Source organism: Neophocaena asiaeorientalis, unplaced genomic scaffold (genome assembly GCF_003031525.2).
Source record: "Neophocaena asiaeorientalis asiaeorientalis breed wild unplaced genomic scaffold, Neophocaena_asiaeorientalis_V1.1 scaffold191, whole genome shotgun sequence".
Lineage (NCBI taxonomy): Eukaryota > Metazoa > Chordata > Mammalia > Artiodactyla > Phocoenidae > Neophocaena > Neophocaena asiaeorientalis.
In genome coordinates this window covers 6,180,055-6,201,239 of record NW_020175105.1, presented here as the reverse complement: position 1 = coordinate 6,201,239, position 21,185 = coordinate 6,180,055, and the positions used below count along the sequence as shown (strand labels likewise).

The 21,185-nt window shown below is 49.0% G+C and overlaps 1 protein-coding gene across 3 annotated transcripts in view; it reads left to right on the top strand.

Moving 5' to 3' along the window:
• Positions 1–21,185, top strand: part of VOPP1 (VOPP1 WW domain binding protein) — a 109,021-nt gene that overhangs the window by 57,364 nt on the left and 30,472 nt on the right. For 2 of the 3 annotated variants that reach the window (XM_024764365.1, XM_024764367.1), the window contains one exon: positions 20,072–20,149. In XM_024764365.1, coding sequence (XP_024620133.1) covers positions 20,072–20,149 — 78 coding nt within the window. Of the gene's footprint in view, positions 1–7,048; positions 7,116–20,071; positions 20,150–21,185 lie in introns of all 3 variants that reach the window. The other variant, XM_024764366.1, reaches the window with a different exon arrangement.

Below are 21,185 nucleotides of genomic sequence, written 5' to 3'. Positions count from 1 at the left end.
GGGCTCAGTGTGCTGCTGGCAGAAGAGCTGCTTTTTACCGTCCGCTCCATTTAGCATGTGAAAACTCATCTCCCTGCTTTCCGTCAAGCTGGGGCAACGGAGTGCTTATATCCAAGGGGAGTCAGGAGCAGTGACTTAGATGTATTCTACTCTGTCCCAGCTTTCGTTGCTCAAGGATCGATTTGCTGCAGGCTAGATACCAGCCGCAGACCGATCACAACCTAGGCTAGAAGCACTTGCGCCTGTGTGTCGTTCCCGGAAGCCAACCCCATCGTGGTTTCTGTGGACATGGCACAGATGGTGGTGCAGGTAAAGGAGACTCGCTTACAGCCCAAGCTTGCCCTTGCTGGGGGCCCGGGCATCAAGGTCCAGCACTGTGGTTTGCATGGCACACCAGACCTGCCTCTGGACACACGTCCGGTGCCATGTGCTTACTGCTCGAGGAGCCGGATGCTACACCTCCCTCATTCACTCCCCCAATGCCTGTTGAGTGTCTGCCACATGCCGGCTGTTGGGGTCCGGTGGTGCAGGTCAGGGGTGGTGCTGTGCCCCAGGGAGCTGGGACACAATAATGTGTGACCAACCAGTTAATATTTTGAAGCACCTTTAACATTAAATTGAAAAATCATGAGTTATGACAGATCTCATTTAACAAATATATTCCTGGTATATTCTACCTTCCATTTCTTCTGGGCAAAGTGCTTTGTGTAAGATTCTCCTAGATAGATAATTCCTGAAAGATATGTTGACTCAAGATGGTATTTTTATTCTGTTTGAGGGTTTCCCCCTGTGGAAAAACATGTTACAAACAACACCTCTGTTTTGTGCTTATAACTTACCATGGAGCACACTGGGGAGAGAACGTGCAGGTCACACACTTGTTTGACAGATTTTACTCTTGCTTTTGAAATCTAATTTCATTTGACTCACCAAAAGTCCCAGAAGTAGACACTCCTTCTGCTTCCTTTGTCTGTCTTCATGTTCCTGAATTTCATTCTAGCATTGTAGTCATCAAGCTACTAGAGGCTAATTTTTTTAAAAGATAATTAGGTTTCCACTGTAGCTACCTGGACGTGTAAAATGACTCTCCCCTGATTGGTTTGTTGATCCAAACTGTATCTCTGTCTGCCCTCTCCCTTCATCAAGGTTTTTGATTTCTTTAATTTGTTCATTTATGGAATATGTATATGTACAAGCAAAATGTATTTTCATTTTTGAAGAAAAAGTCCCTTTGGAATCTGAACAGAGAAGCAACACATATTTCAACCCTCTTTCCTATGATTTTTTTCTTTCCATCTGTCCTTCACTACCTTTCTTTCCTATCTACAGGCTGAGCTTTCTGAACCCGTGTCCCCTGCATCGGCAGGCGGACTCTCAACCACTGCGCCACCAAGGAAGCCCTCAAAAGCTTTTAATTAAAATGTACCTTTTTTTGGTTTTTGGCTGTGTTGGGTCTTCATTGCTGTGCACGGGCTTTCTCTAGTTGCGGCGAGTGGGGGCTACTCTTCCTTGCGGTGCGTGGGCTTCTCATTGCAGTGGCTTCTCTTGTTGCAGAGCACAGGCTCTAGGCGTGCAGGCTTCAGTAGTTGCAGCATGGGGGCTCAGTAATTTTGGCTTACGGGCTCAGTAGTTGTGGTTCGCGGGCTGTAGAGTGCAGGCTTCAGTAGTTGTGGCTCGTGGGCTCAGTAGTTGTGGCTCATGGGTTCTAGAGTGCAGGCTTCAGTAGCTGTGGCTTGCAGGCTGTAGAGTGCAGGCTTCAGTAGTTGTGGCTCGTGGACTCAGTAGTTGCGGCTTGTGGGCTCAGTAGTTGCGGCTCATGGGCTCTAGAGCACAGGCTCAGTAATTGTGGCGCACAGGCTTAGTTGTTCCGCAGCATGTGGGATCTTCCCGGACCAGGGCTCAAACCCGTGTCCCCTGCATTGGCAGGCAGATTCCCTGCACCACCAGGGAAGTCCTAAAATGTACGTTTTTTGTGCTTTCGTTCTGGGCTTACTGGATACGTCCTCTTAGCAACGGTGTGATTTAAAAATAGCAGGGGGGTCACGTGGCCTCACCAGTCCCGTCCCTTTGCTTTCATTCTCGACTTGAGTTGTTCTTGGGCCAAGGACTTGCTCATTCAGCCCCTCTGTCTGCTGCAGGGGCGGGCGAGGTGAGCAGATGGGGACGGGCCTGCTGAGGAGTCCTTGCCGCTGGCCGTGCAGGGCTACACACGTCTGTAGGGCCTGGCTTCCTTCCTGTGTGTTCAGAGTCCAGAGGGCACTGCAGACCAAGGTGGCAGTTGTCAGGGAAGAGTCCCAGTGCAGTGTCACATCCTGGAGCACTTCGATGCCCTGGTGGCTGGCGGGAGCGCCTGTCCTGCTGGGAGGTGCACCCAGGGCTCCGCTCCTGCATGTGCAGGAGGGCAGGCACGGGGCACGGGGCTGGCTGTGCTTCAGCTGCTCTCGCCAGCAGACCCCTTGGCCTCTACGCCTTGGTTCTTGGGATCCCGTGGCTGTGGTCATGGTCACTGCCACATTCAGTTTCTGAGAGGGTAGATACTGCCCTGCGCGTCCCTAGCGTCTATAATCATCACTGATCTTTGCAGTTTCCTGGTGGCTTGGAGAGGGTCAGTGGGTCTGTGTCCAGAGGTGACCAGATGGGACCCCTGACTTTAGATATGGGCACTGCTGCCCCAGAGAGAGGCAGGAGGGCTGGGCGAACCCGTTTCACTGTGGGGTACGCTCCTGGTGATTCTGGGAGGGCCCTTCCGCTTGTCTCCAGTGTCCAGAGGGGCCCTGGTGGACCACCACGGCCACAGTCAACCCCCTTGTGGGCAGAGGGGGCCTCTCAGACCAGGAGCGGTGTCTCTCTGTCGATGAGAAATGTCACACTTTCTGCTGAGATCTGTAGCCCCGAGGCTCGCTTGCCCACAGCCGCCGTCCACGGAAGGATGTGAGTGTCCAAGGGCAGAGGTGGGAGGCAGAACCAGGTGGAAGGCGGAGGCTGCTGAGTCTGTGTCGGCCGCTTGGACTCGTGTGAGTCTCCAAGTATGGGGCCCAGGGACCTCAGGGCCTTCTCCGAAGTTCACGGTGGTGGAAGGACGTCAGTGCCCTGGCACACCCGCCAGCACTCACTGGGAGCCACCCATGCTTCCGTGTCTCCCTCAGACCAAGACAGAGCAGAGCGTGTCCCTGAGTTTTCCCAGACTGTAGCTGAGGTGGAGCCCTCCACGGCGGCGAGGAAATTGTCCAGGAATTAATCGTAATACAAAGACTAAGAATAATAACAGCTGACATTCATTGAGTGCTTACGGCACGCAGTGGACTTTTCTGAGCACGCTACGTGTATACTCTTCCGAGAGCTTTTGAGGGTGGCCCCTCTCTCCTCCCCTCCCTTCTTTTCCCTCCGTTTCAGCTGAGGGACCTGTGTCCTTCTCGTCCTTTGGTACCACGCTCCATCCTCGGACTTACTGTTGCTGAAATAAAACATCCATTGTTTCCTCCCTAGACTGGGGGTTCGTTGAGGGCACGAGTTCTATCTTCTGTGCTGACACACTGTCAGGCACATGGAAAGCACTCGGTACTCATTTAGTAACTCACACGTGGTGGCCTGGAGCAGGGTTGGGGAAGGAAAGAGTGACTCACTGTCATTCTTCAGTGATGGAAATTGTTTTAGGGACCTAATGTCAAGAGACCTCTAGCCCTGCTCTGCCATTAGGTTGCTCTGTGATCTCGATCAAATCTCCTAACCTTTCTGGGCCCCAACTTCCTGGGCTATATAATCTCCAAGGTCTTATACTGCTTAATTCTATGACACCCTCTGGCTGGCTGTGCGGAATAACTTAGAGCATAGAGAACAAACAGTGAACGACCAAGCAGGCTTGTGTGTTGTAGCAGAGACAAGGGTACAGATAAGAGATGGATTTTAGCGCATTAAGGGTCCAACCTTGCTTGCCAAGTACAAAGCAATCACCTAACATTTCCTTTCTAAGCAGTGAGTCATCTTTCTTCTGCAGGTCTTAGTATTGACACAACAGTGGGGAGGAGATGTTAATCACGCAGTCAGATGGTGGAATGGATCTGGGAGCCTGTGACCACTCCCTGCTCCAGACTGTGAGGTTCCTGAGACGTCTTATTAGGTGCTGAACTGGGCCTTCGTGGCAGTCAGGTACATGGATGCTTACTTAAACCGTGACTGTTTTCATTTGATTTTAAACAAGCCAGAGAAAGCTGGTGATTTAGATGTGCCTGTTTCCTGTTCTTTATGAATAGAATTGGATCTGGTAATTCCTTCCAGAAAATTGAGGGTAAGTTAGAAATGGGTTGGGTCTTCTTAACTAGACACCAGTGATTTAAAAACAAGATGAACCAGTGGCGCTCTGTAGAGCTGGCCAGTGGGAAAGGACCCAAAGTGGGTCCTTGATTTACCTATATTCTCCTGGAATACTAAGGAAACCTTAAGACCCTCCCTACCTAGTTTTACAAATGAGGTAATTGACCGCAGGAGATGCTAAGCACCCACCTGGGCCCACAGTGTCATCAGGGGTCTTATTGTCTGACTGGGTCACACCTCTGGCCGCCACGTGGATGGAACAGAGCTGCAGGGCATTTGGGTCCTGGGTGTTGTGTTTGCACACTTATTCTAGTTTCTGGTTCATCTCTAAGTACCACTGAAGGAGAGAATGTGGGGACGCTTGTCTTAATCATCTCCACTGAGGCTTGAGGGAATCCCCAACTGCCCAGCTCAAGGGAGAGAGTGAAAGGGAACAGATGGTTGGAAAGCACTTTGGTCAGACATATAAAAGGAAGATAGGATGCCTGAAACAGTGAGGACACACATCAGGGTCATGCACTGATGACCCTGGTGTGTGCTTTGTCGAGTACCTGTTACGTGCACACCACCGCTACGGGGGAGGGAGTGAGTGTGTACCAACCCTGGGAGTAGAGACACAGAGGCAGGCCTCAGGCCCACCTGCAGCTCTAGGAAGGGCGGTTCCTTCCAGCACTGCCCTCCCCTGGCTATCGATTTCGACCAGGCCATTCTCAGGCCCTGTGCCCAAGTTTCCCATTGCAGTGTTGAAGCTTCTTTCAAAGTACTCCCATTACCCTGGTTTATCGTGTCTTTCTTTCTGGGTTCATTTCTCGGCTGTGAATAATTAATGGTGTGAATGGGTGAAGTGTTTGCAGGTGTCAGATCAAGATCCCAGATTCAGGCTTTGCAGAGCCCGCACCCAGCTAGGAGGTTGGTGCCAAGGTCAGTTCAGGGGCCCTGCGACACAAGGTCGCCCCGAGCCGTAGCAGGCTGTGTTGTGACCTGGGCCCGGTGCCCTGCGCCCTCTGTGCCCAGCTCCCCAGCAGCTTGGGGAGCCTGAGGTGTGTGCAGGGTGGGGCAGGGGAGGGGAGGCTTCAGCTGGTGAAGCAGCTGAGCACAGCCTTTGGAAGCAGCCTGGGGAGGGGGAGGTGTCTGGTCTGGGGACAGATACTCTAAAGAAGAATTTTTCTCCTCCCTCACTCCTTGTGTCGGGCTTCTCACTGAAGACTGCTGGTGTAAGTTGGGGGCATTTTCGTGTCCTTAGAACAGAGAGAAAGGTTTCGCCGTCATCCCCCTTTCGGATCGCTAGACTCCTGTTGTGGTCTGAATATTTGTGTCCCCCCAAAATTCACATGTGGAGTCCTAACCCCCAAAGGTGGTAGTATTAGGAAGTAAGGACTTTGGGAGGAGCTGAGGTCCTGAGGGTGGAGCCTTTGTAAATGGGATTCGTGCTCTTGTAAAAGAGCCTCCAGAGGGCTCCCTTGCGCCATCCACCACGTGAGGACACAGACTGTGAACCAGAAGGGGGCCCTCACCAAAACACGACCGTGAGCTTGATCTTGGACCTCCCAGCCCCCAGAACTGTGAGAAGTAAATTTATGTTGTTTGTAAGCCGGTGGTATTTTGTTACAGCAGCCGGAACAGACTAAGACAGCCTCTAAAATGTCATGTTTCTCTATATATTCTGTAACTGGATTTTTTCCCCTTAACTATAGATTATAAATCTGCTTCTAAATCAGTATACACAGCCACCTCATTGCTTTTCTTAATGACAGAGTGTTCCCTGGGGAGGTACCATAGTTCATTTACACATTCCGTTATAATCATTGTACATTCAGGTAGTGCCACTTTTGTTTTGTTTTTACCACTGAAGGTCTGCATATCCTTACCTGTTGTTCCAGAATTTGAGACAGTGATCATAAACAAATTTTTTAATAATTGGTAGGAATGGATTTGGACAACACGAGGCTTTTAAAATTCTTTTTAGAATTCCATTTAGTAGGATGTGCTAAAACACATATTAACGTTTGTGTTTGAGGCATATTAACGTTTTCAGGAGTTTATCTGAGGAGACATCAATTCACATTGGGCAGTGACGAGCATTCCACCGCCAGAAGCCAGGGGCGAGGTGTTTATAGAGAATCAAACAAGGAAGTGATTTGATTGGCTACAGTTTAAGAGATTGCCTAGTCTGGGAAAGTCCTGTTGGCTGTTGGTCATTGGTTTCCTTCCCAATGTGAGGCATTCACACTCCACTCTGCCTTAGGTTTCAGTTTGCTTCCAAAGGCAACGCACCTGTCAGAGCCCCCTCAGGCTAACGGCCTTCTTGTTTGAGAACTTTAACAGATGTTTTGTGTATTTCAGTGCAGATTTCTGCTGGTAATGTTATATAGCACGTGGTTACATATCTTATACTTCACGAGTCCAGACAGTTCTCAGTCTCCACATATCTGGTCCCCGGAGCTTGGAGAAAGGATTCTGATACGTCCCCGTACTCGCTAAACATCTTCCTACACGTACTAGAACTCATTTTGTTGTGAGATGGATTTGCAGAAATAGAATTGCTGAAGCAAAGGTTATGCTTGTCTCGTATTTTAATAAATGCTGTTAGTTTCCCAAACGTTGTCATGATATAATCGGCCATCAGGGTGTGAGAGCGGCTGCTTTCGACCGTCCTCAGCACCACCGCGTGTAACACCGTAATCAGAGGACGCTTTGTACTCTGGGTTCTTGTTAGTTATGTGTTGTCTCATCCTAGGGAGTCTCTTCCTGCTGCGACATCACTTCCGCTGAAGGCAAACACATATGATGTGCCGGGAACCACGGTAGGCACCTGGGCTATACATAGAGGAATGAGATAGGATTGCTCTTGAGCTCATGGTCTGGTGGCGGATCTATAGATGCCTTTAACAGTGAACAAATATTGTACGTGGTCAGAGCTGGAGACCCAGCAAAGGGAGGATCCTGGCCTGGCGGGGAGGACGAGGGGATGGTGCTGAGAAAGACCTCACAGAGCTGATCTTTGACGGCTGACGAGCAGTTTCAGAGGCTCTAGTGAGAGTGTATTTGGGGCAGCACAAGGCTGGAGTGTAGGCTGCCCTGCCTACGGCAGGGGCTGAGATGAATAAGGACGGGGAGGGGCCTTGAATGTCCTTCTGAGCAGCTGAGACTTCCTTCTGCACAAAGCAAGGTGACAGCGCCAGCTTGGCCTCTCAGAAGGCTGCTGGCACAGCACTGGGCTGGGAGGTGGAGACTGGAGCTAAGGAGGTTGCTGTGTAGTAAGGGCACAGTGTGGAGGGTCTCTTTCAGTGAAGATGGGCTGAGAGACCAGTCAGTGGGCTCCAGTGTCTCTCAGAAGCATCAGTGTGGGGCTGAAGAGTGGTCTCTGCTTGGCAGACAGTGAGAGAGGGTGCAGAGAACGGGTTCAGCGAGGGGTTTCGCAGAAGGGGGAGAGGGGGGCGGTGAGTTGAAGTTCTTGCAGAGCATCCAGGCAGTGGGGCTTTGCTTCTGCAGCTCAGGAGGGTCCACGGACAGAATGTAGATTTGAGAGTTCTGAGCAGGTAAGGAAAGTTAAACCAACTCAAGTAAAAGTCAAGCTGAGAAAGTCAGCCGGGTGTCAGCCTGAATCCAGGTTTCTAGATTTTTGAGCTAACGGGGACTGGAATCTGTCTGCTTTCCAGAGCTCATGGCCACACTCATCATGCCATTTATGTTTGCCTTACTTGTGTTATTTCACTGAAATGAAACCTAGTGTCAGGTTTCAATTCTATAAGACCACAGGAGGACTTCTGTTTTTCATGTTCAGTATTACCTCACTGACCAGCGTTTATTTTTTAACCTAAGGCTTAATCAACCCAAGCTATAGAAGGATAAGTTTCTTGTTTTCCAGGTTAGAGTTGAATAGAACTGATATTAAATGATCATCAATTTACTGAAAGGAGGAAGAGGAGAAACCTCTACCCCAGAAACACAAGGGCAGGGTTTCAAAATCTGGAGCCAGCCAAGGTCAGCAGTCATGGGAAAGTGTCTAGGCCATCTTTCCTCGTCCGCTCACTCAGCTCCGGGGGCAGCTGGACTTGGAGGCAGCAGCTTTTCAAGGGTTAAAATGGCAAGGAAATGAGCACTTTCTAACCCATTTGGTCTTTTAATTTTAGGGCTTATAGTAACCACTTATAATACTTTCTCCGTGGAAGAAGTAGAGTGGAATTTCCCTATGTAAATCCCATAAGTACAAGCAATTTAGGTTTATTCCAGTTTGAGATGTTTTCTGGTAAAAGATGTGTCTCTGGAGGAATGACTCCCAGGGCACCTGTCCTCCCAACCCCCAAAGGCTCAAGGTCAGTTCTCATCAGAGCCACTGTGGTCCCCTCTTTAGAGCCCATAGATGTGTGACTTTGCCATGAAGTGTTAAAAGGTCATCAAACTCTATCTGTTTCCACAGACGGGCACATCCCCGCCTGTCAGGGAAATCAGGTCAGACTGGAAGGAAAATATTCTGACATAAGAATTGTCAGCTGAGGTTGACAGAAAGAACCGTCAATTCATCCTCAGATCTGTGAAGTTTTTGACTTGACAGCCAGACACGTATAAGGTCTAAAAACCTGTGATTGGAGAGATGAAAGTTCTTTTTTTAAAAAAATTTTATTTATTTAATATATTTATTTTTGGCTGCGTTGGGTCTTTGTGGCTGCGCGCCGGCTTTCTCTAGTTGCGGTGAGTGGGGGCTACTCTTCGTTGTGGTGCGTGGGCTTCTCATTGCAGTGGCTTCTCTTGCTGTGGAGCACGGGCTCTAGGTGCATGGGCTTCAGTAGTTGTGGCACGTGGGCTCAGTAGTTGTGGCTCACGGGCTCTAGAGCACAGGCTCGGTAGTTGTGGCGTATGGGCTTAGTTGCTCCGCGGCATGTGGGATCTTCCTGGGCCAGGGCTCGAACCCGTGTCCCCTGCACTGGCAGGCGGATTCTTAACCACTGTGCCACCAGGGAAGCCCGAAAGTTCTTTTGAAATGACTTTTTCTCACAGATATTCAATATTGAAACTTATGAGAATATGTCTATTACCTCTTGTGTGATGATGGTGTCACGGGTTTGTGTGTGTCCAAACTCGACATACTGTACCTATTAAATACGTACAGTTCTTTGTATATCGATTATACATCAGTAGAACTGTTTTTTAAAAAAAACGATCAGGAAAGCCAAAACAGCGTCTCCTCCCCTGCTATGTTCCTGCCGGGTGCCCCGAGAGGAAACACCGACAGGCGGGTGGTTCTCCGTCCCGGCTGTGTCCTAGACTCACCTGAGGAGCGATTACCAACCCACAGGCAGAGGCGTGTCTTAAAGCTGCCCAGTAATTGGGATGTGAGCCAGGGTCGAGAACCACTGCTTTCCAGAGTGCTCGTCACAGAGTGACCACCTGAAGCTGCAGGGGTTCCTCCCGGGCTGCCTCCTTTCCTGTTATACGCCCACAGGTGGAGGGTTCTGCTACTTCGTTCAAACGGAGAACTTTCCCATGGCAGGTTTGGGCCCTTAAGGAAAGGCTGGAGAGATGGTCTGCCATGTTAGGCCGTAATAAGGCTAAAAATAAATAAATACTGAAACATTAAATAATATTTTAAAAGCTTGTTATAGGAAGGTAGAATTGGTGGTGAGTAGTATATTTTAGGACGATAGACTCAATATTGGGAAAGAGGTGGCTGTGGCACATTGATATCCATCTGAACGGGAAGAGTGCTTCGGGGAATTAGTGGGAAACCCGAAATGTCATGAAGATCACAGAGACCTAGTTTAAGGAGGGAAGAGGCGGGAATTCCCAGGATGTCAGTACGCTAAGGAAGCAAGCAGCCTACTGGGGTGAGATTTTAACAGCGCACGTGCGAAAGATGAAAAGCGGGCTCATCACCCAGCGCAGAGTGGTAGGGAACCTCCGTGAAGGCTTCGGGAGAATCATCTAAAAGAGATTAGTAAAGGGGCCTTTTGTGATCATTTGGAACTAATTTGGGTTTGCCTGTTAATGTCCTGTGAGGTTGGGCTCATGTTTTCGATGGGACCGTGAGACGGGGAGATCTGTGGCTTGACAGTGTGCCCGAGGTGCATGAAGACATTTAATAGCAACTCACTCCGTATTTCAGCTGATAAGATAGAAAGTCTGGTCTAAACAAACAGGCCAGTTAGGTAGATTTGTGGCTAGTGTAATAGCCGTACCTATAAAAGTACAATTAGTAAAATACCACCATGGAAGGAAGGTCTTTAATGGAATTGACCATTGGCTTCATCATCACTATTTTATAATTGATTTGAATGAAAATGTGGAAGGCATGCTGTAGCAGTCACATTCTCAGGTTGTAGAGAGAGGGGTATCGCATCCAGCTCTTTCTTTTTCAAAGTTTTTTAAAAATTTTATTTATTTTGTTTATTTATTTTCGGCTGCATTGGGTCTTCGTTGCTGTGCACGGGCTCTCTCTAGTTGTGGCGAGCGGGGGCTGCTCTTCATTGCGGTGCGTGGCTTCTCTTGTGGCGGAGCACGGGCTCCAGGTGCGCAGGCTCTAGAGCGCAGGTTCAGTAGTTGTGGCGCGTGGGCTTAGTTGCTCCGCGGCATGTGGGATCTTCCTGGACCAGGGCTCGAACCTGTGTCCCCTGAATTGGCAGACAGATTCGTAACCACTGCGCCACCAGAGAAGCCCTCCATCTCTTTTCTTTTTCTTTACCTTTCCTTTCCTTCTTTCTCCCTCTCCCTCCCTCCTTTCCTTCCTTCCTCATTTTTTTTTTTTTTTTTTTTGCGGTATGCGGGCCTCTCACTGTTGTGGCCTCTCCCGTTGCGGAGCACAGGCTCCGGACGCGCAGGCTCAGCGGCCATGGCTCACGGGCCCAGCCACTCTGCGGCATGTGGGATCTTCCCGGACCAGGGCACGAACCCGCGTCCCCTGCGTCGACAGGCGGACTCTCAACCACTGTGCCACCAGGGAAGCCCCTTCCTTCCTCTTTTAAAATTAATATATAATTCAAATACCATAAGATTCACTTCTGCTTTCTTTATATCCAGGCAGTGAACTGATCTGTCCGAGACAGCTGATCAGAGGGCACCTGGTGGTGTTTGGGCCACGTGCCTGGGTGCATGTCCCCCCTCTCCTGCTGCAGGGCCCTCCCTTTCTGCCTACACTGCTGGCTGTCTCCTCTCTGACTTGCCATGCAGCTAGGCCAGGACTCTCTATGTGGAGTGACCTCTCATTCTCTTCCGTTGATTTGCTTACTCCAGGCAGCCTGTCAGACTTTGGGAAGATCTCGGATTCCGGATTATGGTTCAGGATGTGAAAAGATTCCACTTTCTGTTCAGGCCCAAGCCTTGTTCTGCACCTGACCTTACCGTGGGGCTGTCTGTGGACACTGCCGTGCTAAGTCATCACCATGTGATCATTGCAGAGAGGAGGAGTAGAATTGGCTGGATGTGTTCGGCACTCCTGGGTCCCAACAAAGCTTGATTCTTCATTTAAGTGACAGAAAGCTAGGAGTGCCTTGAGTGACAGAATGAGGATCCCATTCTGACTGGCTAAAATAATGAGCCAGATTCCACACGTTTAAATGTTGTAATGGATAACTGTAAGATCCTCTGTTTAGATCCCTAAGCCCTGTACCAGTCCAGGATGGGAAGATAAAACTTACTGACTCAGAAAAGCTTGGAAGTTTAGTTGACAGAAAGTTCCTTCTGACTCAGCTGTGTTATGGTTGCTAAAAATGTTAATACTGTCTAAGGCTGCAGTCGTGAGAGTGAATGGGCATTTTTCCTGAGCATGGGGAACCAAGATTTTACCCGAACTGGGCATGCTTTCCTGGAGGAGAGAAGGTTCCAGAAACATGAGAACCACTTCTGATGTTGAAGGACTGGCTCTTGCTGGAACGGCCATGGGAGGTGTGGGCAGCCTCTGGTGGGGTGGTCAAGAGGGAAGGTGAGTCAAGGATGTGCTGGGGGTGAGTTCCTCCCTACAAGGCAGGAGGGACAGAGCTCTTCAGGCTCTTAGGGGACACCTGCCAAGGGTGTCGTATGGCTGAGGGACTGGCCAACCTCGGCGCTGCCCCTGAATTTCACTTCCCTTTTGGAATTTTCTCTGACCTTGTGGGGCTGTGTTTAGTTTTTTCAAGGAGCCCAGTTTCTCACAGATTAATTGGAAATCTCTGATAACCTTGAATATACTTCCTGATTCTAACTCAGGAAGCCTTCTTTAAGCACCTGCCTTGGAAAAGGCAGATGACAATAAAAGCAGCGTAAGAAGCAGGTCCAGGTATCAAGATCCATACGGTATATAATTGAGGAGACCAGACCAACCATCAAGCTAAGAAACTGGGGATTGGACAGGAAAAAAAAAATGTCCTGGCTGATACATAGAAGGGAGAGCATGGTCCGCTGAGACTTAACCCAGAAGGTGCAGGAAGGATTGGCCTCGTGCATGAGATGGGGTTGATGGGAATTTACTTAGAACCCTGAAGTTTTCTGTTTCAGCCATGTCCCGTTCTTTAACACCAAAAAAAAAAAAAAAAAAAAAAAATCCATCCCCCATAAACTCCATCTCTAGGCTTCCACCCTGAAGACTCGACTCATAGTTTAGTTGCTCTACTAGATGCTGAGTTGATTTTCCATGAATCGGTTTAAATATAAGTGACCATTTTATGCCACATGAAAAACTCTACTTAGCAACAGTTGGCCATTTTTTTTAAGAGAGTTTGTAACTTTATTAACATTGGACACTCCCTGACTTGATGCGCTGTCTTTCTCTATTCCTGAGACTTATGTGACTCGAAGGCTAAGAATGGATGTGTGTGGTGGGCAGACCGCTCCCCTCCTGGGCAGTGCCGAGACGGCATGTGCTTACTTCTTAGGCTCCGCAAACTGCCAAAGGGGCCATCCTGTTATATTTGCATTTAATCTTAACTTGTGGCAGATATACTTCTAGACACAAGCATCGTCAGAACCACATCACCTTTCATATCCTGGGGGGGAAAGGCTACACACCCTGATTTTACCTGTGTGATGTACCCAATTACAAATTCACACCTGCTCAGAGTGGACCGTTCGTTTTCTTACCTTATCAGAAGTGTGTGTTTGGATCCTGGGATACGGTGGAGAATACTTGCTTGATAGGAAGCAACTCCAGGGACCCATTTCTGCTAATGTACATGCTCTTTTCACTCTTCTAAAGCAGGCGTGTGTGTTTCAGACTCCTAGACCTATAATTAGATATGTCCGGGAGTAGATTTAGTAGTTAAAAGCAATGTCCTTTCTACTGCAAGTTTGAGGGTCTGGCACACAGAGTAGAACGAGAAGGAAAATTCAGTTCTGTTGTCTCCATCCTGATTTGTTCTGCATGCAGCACAGTGAAGGTCACGGGCTTAGTCAGTCTTCAGCCATCCTTTGGAACACCAGTGCCATCTCAAGGCTTGGGCACTGGGAGCAATAGACCTGGTGTGTTGGATGATGACTTATTTAGTAGCTAGACTGCCTGCTAATGTTGGCTACTTTTAACATTCTTTTCAGAATTACAGCTGTTTGGAATGTCAGCAGGTGTGTGCTTAGGGCCCCAATTTACCAACAGGTTCATTGGAAGAAAGCAGCAGAGAGAAGGGGGGTGACAGTGTCACCCCACGGGTAACTGCGTGCCCCTTCGAGTGGTTGGCACTGCCCAGCATCCACATCGGGCGCCAGGCCAGGACTGCACATGGGCCACAAGTGTGCTTGGGGTGCATGGGTCTTCAGCTAAACAAGAGAGCGTAAAGGACACTCTGTTTTGAGAAAAGAAAGCGGATAACCAGTTGACAATGCACGTTTCTGCTGGTGTTCCAAATTTGGATCCAGAAAAGTGAGAGGTAGAGCACTTAGATATTGAATCTTGCCTGCGGGAAGTAATTTGAATTAGGAACTCAAAATCGATATACTTTCTTAAAAAATGTTTTTATTTTTTTCATTTTTTTATTGAAGTGTAGTTGACTTACAATGTGTCAGTTTCAGCAAAGTGATTCAGTTATACATATACATATTCTTTTTCATATTCTTTTCCATTGTGGTTTATTACAGGATATTGAATATAGTTCCCTGTGCTGTATGGTAGGACCTTGTTGTTTACATTTTGTACATAGTAGTTTGTATCTGCTAGTTTGTGTCCCTCCCTCACCCCCTTTCCCCTTCGGTAACCGTAAGTTTGTCTTCTATGTCTGTGAGTCTGTTTCTGTTTCATAAGTAAGTTCATCTGTGTCATATTTTAGATTCCACATATAAGTGATATCATATGATTTTTGTCTTTCTTTGTCTGACTTACTTCACTTAGTATCATCATCTCTAGGTCCTTCCGTGTCGCTGCAAATGGCATTGTTTCATTCTTTCTTATGGCTGAGTGTATTCCATTGTATAAAAATCAGCATACTTATAATCTTCATTCTTAGGCTGAGGTGCGTGTGTGTGTGTGTGTGTGTGTGTGTGTGTAATTCGAGACAGGAGGCTCTACATACGTTTAAAAGCTTGTGGAGATCCTTGTGTTGTGTGCTTCTTCTAACATGGGAACACTGTAGTATGCTGCAGGGGCTTAGGTTTCAAAGCAGCAAATGTTTCCTTATGAATATAACTCTGAAGGGACGTGTTTTAACAAATTAGGGTCCCACCCTTATGGCCTCATTTAGCCTTATTTACCTCTTTAAAGGTCCCATCTTTAGATACAGTCACACTGAGGGTAAGGGCTTCAACATGGGCATTTTGAGGAGACACAGTTCAGTCATGAAAACATCCCTCTGCATCACCAGTGTCTCCCATCACCTCCCAAAGCTTCTGAGCGTGGTCTCCAGAGTTTCCCACATACAAAAAAGAAAAGAGAAAAAAAAAAAAGAAAAGAAAAGAAAAGAAAACCTCACTAAATGTTTATCCCTGTATCTGCTTTCCTGTTTTATACCAAGTTCACAGTTGCCAGGCTGGAATGGACTCCAGGTGCCCTTCAGCCCTCACTGTACCCAGAGCTGGGCAGCTCTAATCATAGTCAGGGCCAAGCTACTCTCTGGGAAACATCTTGGTAGTAAAAGTGGTACAACAATGGGAGAGAAATTGTTCTGAGTTGGGAAGATCACAGTCTCTCTGCTCCTAAGCTGCAGATGTCTGCCATCCGCGTTCTCCATCCCCTGCAGCCACCTCCCGCCCTCATTGAGAGCTGTTGATAGTAGGCAGATGAGTGGGGGCATTCCCACCGGAGAGGGAACGAGAGTTGCATCTTCTAGAATTTGATCACTGCAGGTCATCTAGTAGAATTAGGAGCAAAAATGCAACAGCCGTCTGACCCAGTGTCACCCAGGCAGAAGTCATGGGGGACCAGAAAGAACCCTTAGCCCAGCACCACTGACAGCAGGAAGTGATCTGCTAGTCAGGGGACTTGGACCTGCAGCTGCCCAGAACCTACCAGGAGGATGAAAGAAGCCCATCTAGATACAACAGAAATTTGAGCCTGTCCGCTTTTGACCTGGGGCCTCCACAACAGTAGCTTTGAAGGAATACGTATATCTGTGTGGCTGTATGTGTGACCAAAACGTACGTTTCACAGAACACTTCTTTTGTGGGATTGCCCTCTGATTTTTAAAAAAAGATCTTTACCTTTGTAAAATACGTGTCACAACCCAATAACTTGATTTCATAATCATATCGTGACTAGTGGGTCACGATAGTTGAAAACACTGTTCTGTTGTATAATATTGTGGGAACTTTGGTAGTGCTTCCCAAATCAACACCATACTTTTACCCGATGTCACATCTTACTAAGCTAGTTCTGTCTTCATGCTTACGTTATCGTCTACTAATTGTAGAGCGTTCTTGGCATGGAATGGTGTAGGCGATTTGGCCAATATGCAGTTCCAAGTTAAAGGAAGAACCCCTTCAGGCATTATTAAAGCGTGGTTGCTGGGGCTTCCCTGGTGGTGCAGTGGTTGAGAGTCCGCCTGCCGATGCGGGGGACACGGGTTCGTGCCCCGGTCCGGGAAGATCCCATGTGCCGCGGAGCGGCTGGGCCCGTGAGCCATGGCCGGAGCCTGTGCTCCACAACGGGAGAGGCCACAACAGTGAGAGGCCTGCGTACCGCAAAAAAAAAAGTTGCTGAATTTCTGTCTGTGGCTCCATCCCAAGGACCTCCTGCCATTTACCCAAGGATTCTATGCTTCCTTCACATTGTCTGTTACCATGGTCTTGCTGAATTCCCATCTTTCCCTCCTGTTTCTTCTGGGCTTGGTTTGCTTTCTGGGAAACTTTAAATTCTGCCACATTAAACATCACCTTCCCCTCTACACCTTCTCACCCCCTTTCACTTTCGTAGGCATCCCTCCACTGCCCTTCTTAGTCCTCTCCAGTTGGTTTATTCGCATGAGCTAAATGGTTGTGGAGTCTTACACGGTCACCGTTCATGAGCACAGTCACGACACACCCTCGTGCTGATGTCCACAGCAGCTTGTTAAGCAGAGCCCTGGAAGAATAGGAATATCAAGTGGGATCTGAGAAAGTGGCCCTTTGGCGACAGAAGACTCAGTGTCACTGAAGAGGCAGTGTCTATGCAAAATGCCTTCCTGAAATACTGACCAAATCCTTTCTTGGCTTCAGCAGACAGTGACCTGGGCTGAGAGGAGGCGTGACATCCCTAGCGCCTTGTTTTCTGAGCTTATTTCAAACATGGGGTTGATAATGTTTACCTTGTGTGTTAAATGAGACAATTGTGAAGCACTGACCTGCCATCTAGAATGTAGGATGTGACCAAAGCCTATAACCTTCGTTCTCATTTGTATGAGTTCTCCATTGCTGAGTAATAAATCACTACAGACTAAGCAGATTGAAGCCACATGTATTTATTATCTTACAAGTCCTATAGATAACAAGTCTGGCACAGCACCGTTGGGTCCCTTGCTCCAGGTATCACAAAGCTGAAACCAAGAGGTGGCTGGGTTGTGCCCTCTTTTGGAGCTTAGGGTCCTCTTGTAAATTCGTTCAGGTTGATGGCAGAATTCCTGTCCTTGAGGTTGTAGGACTGAAGTCCCAGTTTCCTTGCTGACTGGCTGGGGGTTGCACCCAACTCTTGGAGATCACCCTTAGTCCTAGCTCTCTTCTTCAAGCCAGCAGGAGAGCCCCCGGTCTGCTACAGCCGTCTTACACAACATACCACCTTATGTAATGTTCCATAATCATGGGAGTGGCCATCCCATCATATTCACAGGACCCTCCACATTTAAGGGCAGGAGATCATGCAGGCCATGTACTCTGGGGGGGGCAGGAATCTGGGGGCCCTCTTTGAATTCTCTCTACCACATTATCACATTTATCATGAATCTAACATAGTTGCTAAGGACGCTTGTCTTTGCAAGTTCATGATCGGAAACAGTCCCATCTCTTTTTGTTTACAATTAATTGTCCGAACTCCACATAAGCTAAAAGGGAGAAGTCCACATCTCCCTTGAGCGCTCCCCCACTCCCTCTACACACATGCACACACACCCGCACACACCAAGGAGTTCCTGTGGACGGTGCTGTACGTGGTGTTAGCAGATGATGCGGTTCATGCACTGCTGGTCCAGCCCTGGCCTAGACGCCCTGACTGCCCTACGCCGGGCATTTCATTTTGTCTTCCACTCTGTACCTAGCCTTCCTCTCCACAATGCAGCTGGAGGGCCAGCGGACCAGCCACCCTGGAGCCAGCGCTCCTCTCCCCGCACTGAGGCCCTTGTGCTGGCCCACATCATAGCCAGGCTGGATCTCTGAGTGGTCATATGTCACCCTCTCAGTGAATCATCCCTGACACCTGGTCTTAAACTGTATCATCCACCACTCCCTCCCCCGAGCTATTGATCCGCCGGCTTCTGCTTTATTTTTCACCGCGGTGGGACTTACTGCCATCTAACCCAGTTCATGTTTTTCTTGCTTGTCGTTTGTCTCCCTCTTCTAGAAAGAAAGCTCCTCCATGGCAGGGACTTCTGTTTGGGTTTTCATTGCTCCACCCCCAGGACCCAGCACAGACCGAGTTCAGAGTGGCACTTCAGTGACTTTTTGTTAGATGCATGGGTTGTGGGAACCAGTAGTGTTTTGAAGCGCACACTTCAGTGCTCTGCTAGATCTTGGTTGGTTAAGTCAAGTTAAGCAGATTAGCTTGTGTCACCAGCTTATTGGAGCATCTCTTCAAAATCATGAGATATTCATAGACTGTGGGAGGAATGGGCGGGAAACGTCTGATCACGTGGAGAAGCGTGTGTGTGTGTGTGTGTGTGTGTGTGTGTGTGTGTGTGTGTGATGGCAGTGGTTCAGTGGGGGTCTCTCAGCTCAGTTTGTCCTTGAAAGGATAGAGGATTTAGCAGTGATTGGGTGCTGGGTGTTTAAAGACCTAGAGGTAAAGCCCTAGGAGCCAAAGAAGGAAAAGCAGCGCTGGAGCTCAGGTGTGCCGAGTTCCATTGTAACTCATAACTCTCCATCTTAACTAATGTTTTTGTTTGTTCGTTTGTTTGTTTTGTTTTGTTTTTGTTTTGCGGTACGTGGGCCTCTCACGGTTGTGGCCTCTCCCATTGCGGAGCACAGGCTCCGGACGCGCAGGCTCAGCGGCCACAGCTCACGGGCCCAGCCGCTCTGCGGCATGTGGGGTCTTCCCAGACCGGGGCACGAACCCGCGTCCCCTGCGTCAGCAGGCGGACTCTCAACCACTGCGCCACCAGGGAAACCCTTAACTAATGTTTTATAGGGAGTTATTTTCTACATATTTTTCTACATAAAACAAGTCAATTTGTACTGGAATTACCTGCAAATTGTGTCCAAGGTCTTGGATCAAATTGTGCATTTCTCCCAACTACTTCGTTTTTAAAAGAAAAAAATTGCCGGGAACCTAGATCACAATTCTGTGATCATTTAATATGATTGAGAAACAGGCTTGCCCACCCTCGCACACACCCAGTCCACTGCCACTTGGATTGAAATTGCTTTAGTGAAAGTGTCTCTGTGAAAACCAAAGTGCAGATGTTTTCACAGCTCCTCTCTTTTCATAAAGAAGGCGGGGCTGGAGAGGAGTGGGAATATTGAAGGAGGCCAAAATAACCACTTGGAGCCTGGCCCCTGGCTGCTCTGGACCTGCCCTCGGAGGGCGAGGGCCTTTCTCAGGGATCTTCTGGGGGAGGGAAGGTGCTGAGTGCTGTGAGTGTCAGCATCGCGGGGGCAGGACAGGTGTGAGGAGCCCTGGCCCTTGTCAGCAGTTCACACGAGGACGCTGGCCTTCAGACTTAAAACAACGCTGTAAGGAGCTCCTGCCCACCCACCCCTTTTGCTTATGGGGAAACTGAGGTTCACAGAGGTTTAATAACTTGCTAGAAGTCCTGCAGCTGGTAAGTGGCAAGACCAGGACTAAACCACCTGACTTGTCTAACTTCGTAACCTCTGCCCTCGACCTCGCTGGCCTTGTCGTTACAGATTCCCATCTTCTGACGGGGGTCAGCGCTGAGCAGGGTCTACAGCGCTCTGACGCTCCCCTCTGGTTTCATGCAGGTGTTTGGTCATCCAGTTACAGGGCTTCCCCGGAAGGAAACCACTGTGATTCTGCCCACAGGATATGTAGCAGACAGGTGCTTTGCATGACACTGTCCCTCTCAGCGCCTTCCGTTTGGGCCACCCGTTTGGACTACCACAGCTCCGCTAGTTTCCTAAAATGCAGTGGTGGCAGTTCTGTCCTTTGCACTGAAGTCTGCCTGGACCTCCCGACTGCTCTGGCCCTTCTTCCGCAGGATGCTGACGGCCTGTGCCCTCTCTCCCGCAGATGCCGCCCTTACGAGGACTGCTGTGGCTCCAGGTGCTGTGTGCGTGCCCTCTCCATACAGAGGCTCTGGTATTTTTGGTAGGTCACGACTCTTCCTGGTCTCATCTGCTCCCCCTGCCCTCCCCCAGGGCTCTGCCCGGTCAGTTTGTCGCAGCCAAGGTGACATCACCTCCCCCTGAGGCACCGTGGTCTCTGGGTGGCCTCAAGAAAGCAGGTACGTTGGGGCTGGCTTCATGTCAAGCACTTCTGCTCACGGAGTTTGGAGAAACTCGTCCCCATTTCCACAGACTTGTGGCTCGGAAAGAAGACTTACTCTTTTGGAAGCTGGACTGTACAGAAGCCTGGTCCTTCAGCGGCTCCTCCACCGATTTCTGAAACGGAGCTGAGGCCAGTTGTGTTAATCAGAGAATCAGCCCATCTCGTTATAAAGTTTCCACTGCCTGGAAATCTTCCGTATTCGCATTGTGTCAGCTGAGTCCTGACTTTCCAGACAGACAGCCCGCATCCTTGCCCATCTTCCAGCTCTACTGGGGGAAGTTGGAAAAGCTGTCTGGAGTCTGTAAGATTGGACCTTGGGAGAGAATGAGGGAGTAAAGCTGACAGAGTCCTAAAAGGATAGGATGCAGAGTTTCCACTAAGGAGAGGAACCTCCCGTGAGTGGCCAACCTCAGAGGAGGCCTGTTTGGAGGTTTGTCTGAAGATTCATTTGACTCTGTAGATAAGAGATAGGCTTCAGATGACAGAGATGGCAGAGTACGTGTGGGAAAGGATTTGCCTAAAACCAAAAGGGCATTTCCTGTGCCTGCCGCGCTCTCCTCTGCACCACTGCAGAGGTACAGTCTTCGAGGCAAACCCCGTGAGGGATTAGGACCCAGCTTTAAGGTTTAAGCTTCTTCATGGGTTTCAGGTTCTGACATTCCTGACGTCTAAAGACTTTAAGGCCTTTCCAGAGCGTGTGGTGGCAGACACTTGCATTTTTGGTGAGATTTTTGCCTTTGCCTCCTGACAGCTGTTCCTAATGTTTGATTAGGGAAGTCAGCAGGAAGTGGGTACTCCACCTGCCACGTTTTCTTTAATAGGAGACCCTCTTTTCGTTCTCACCATCACCACCTCC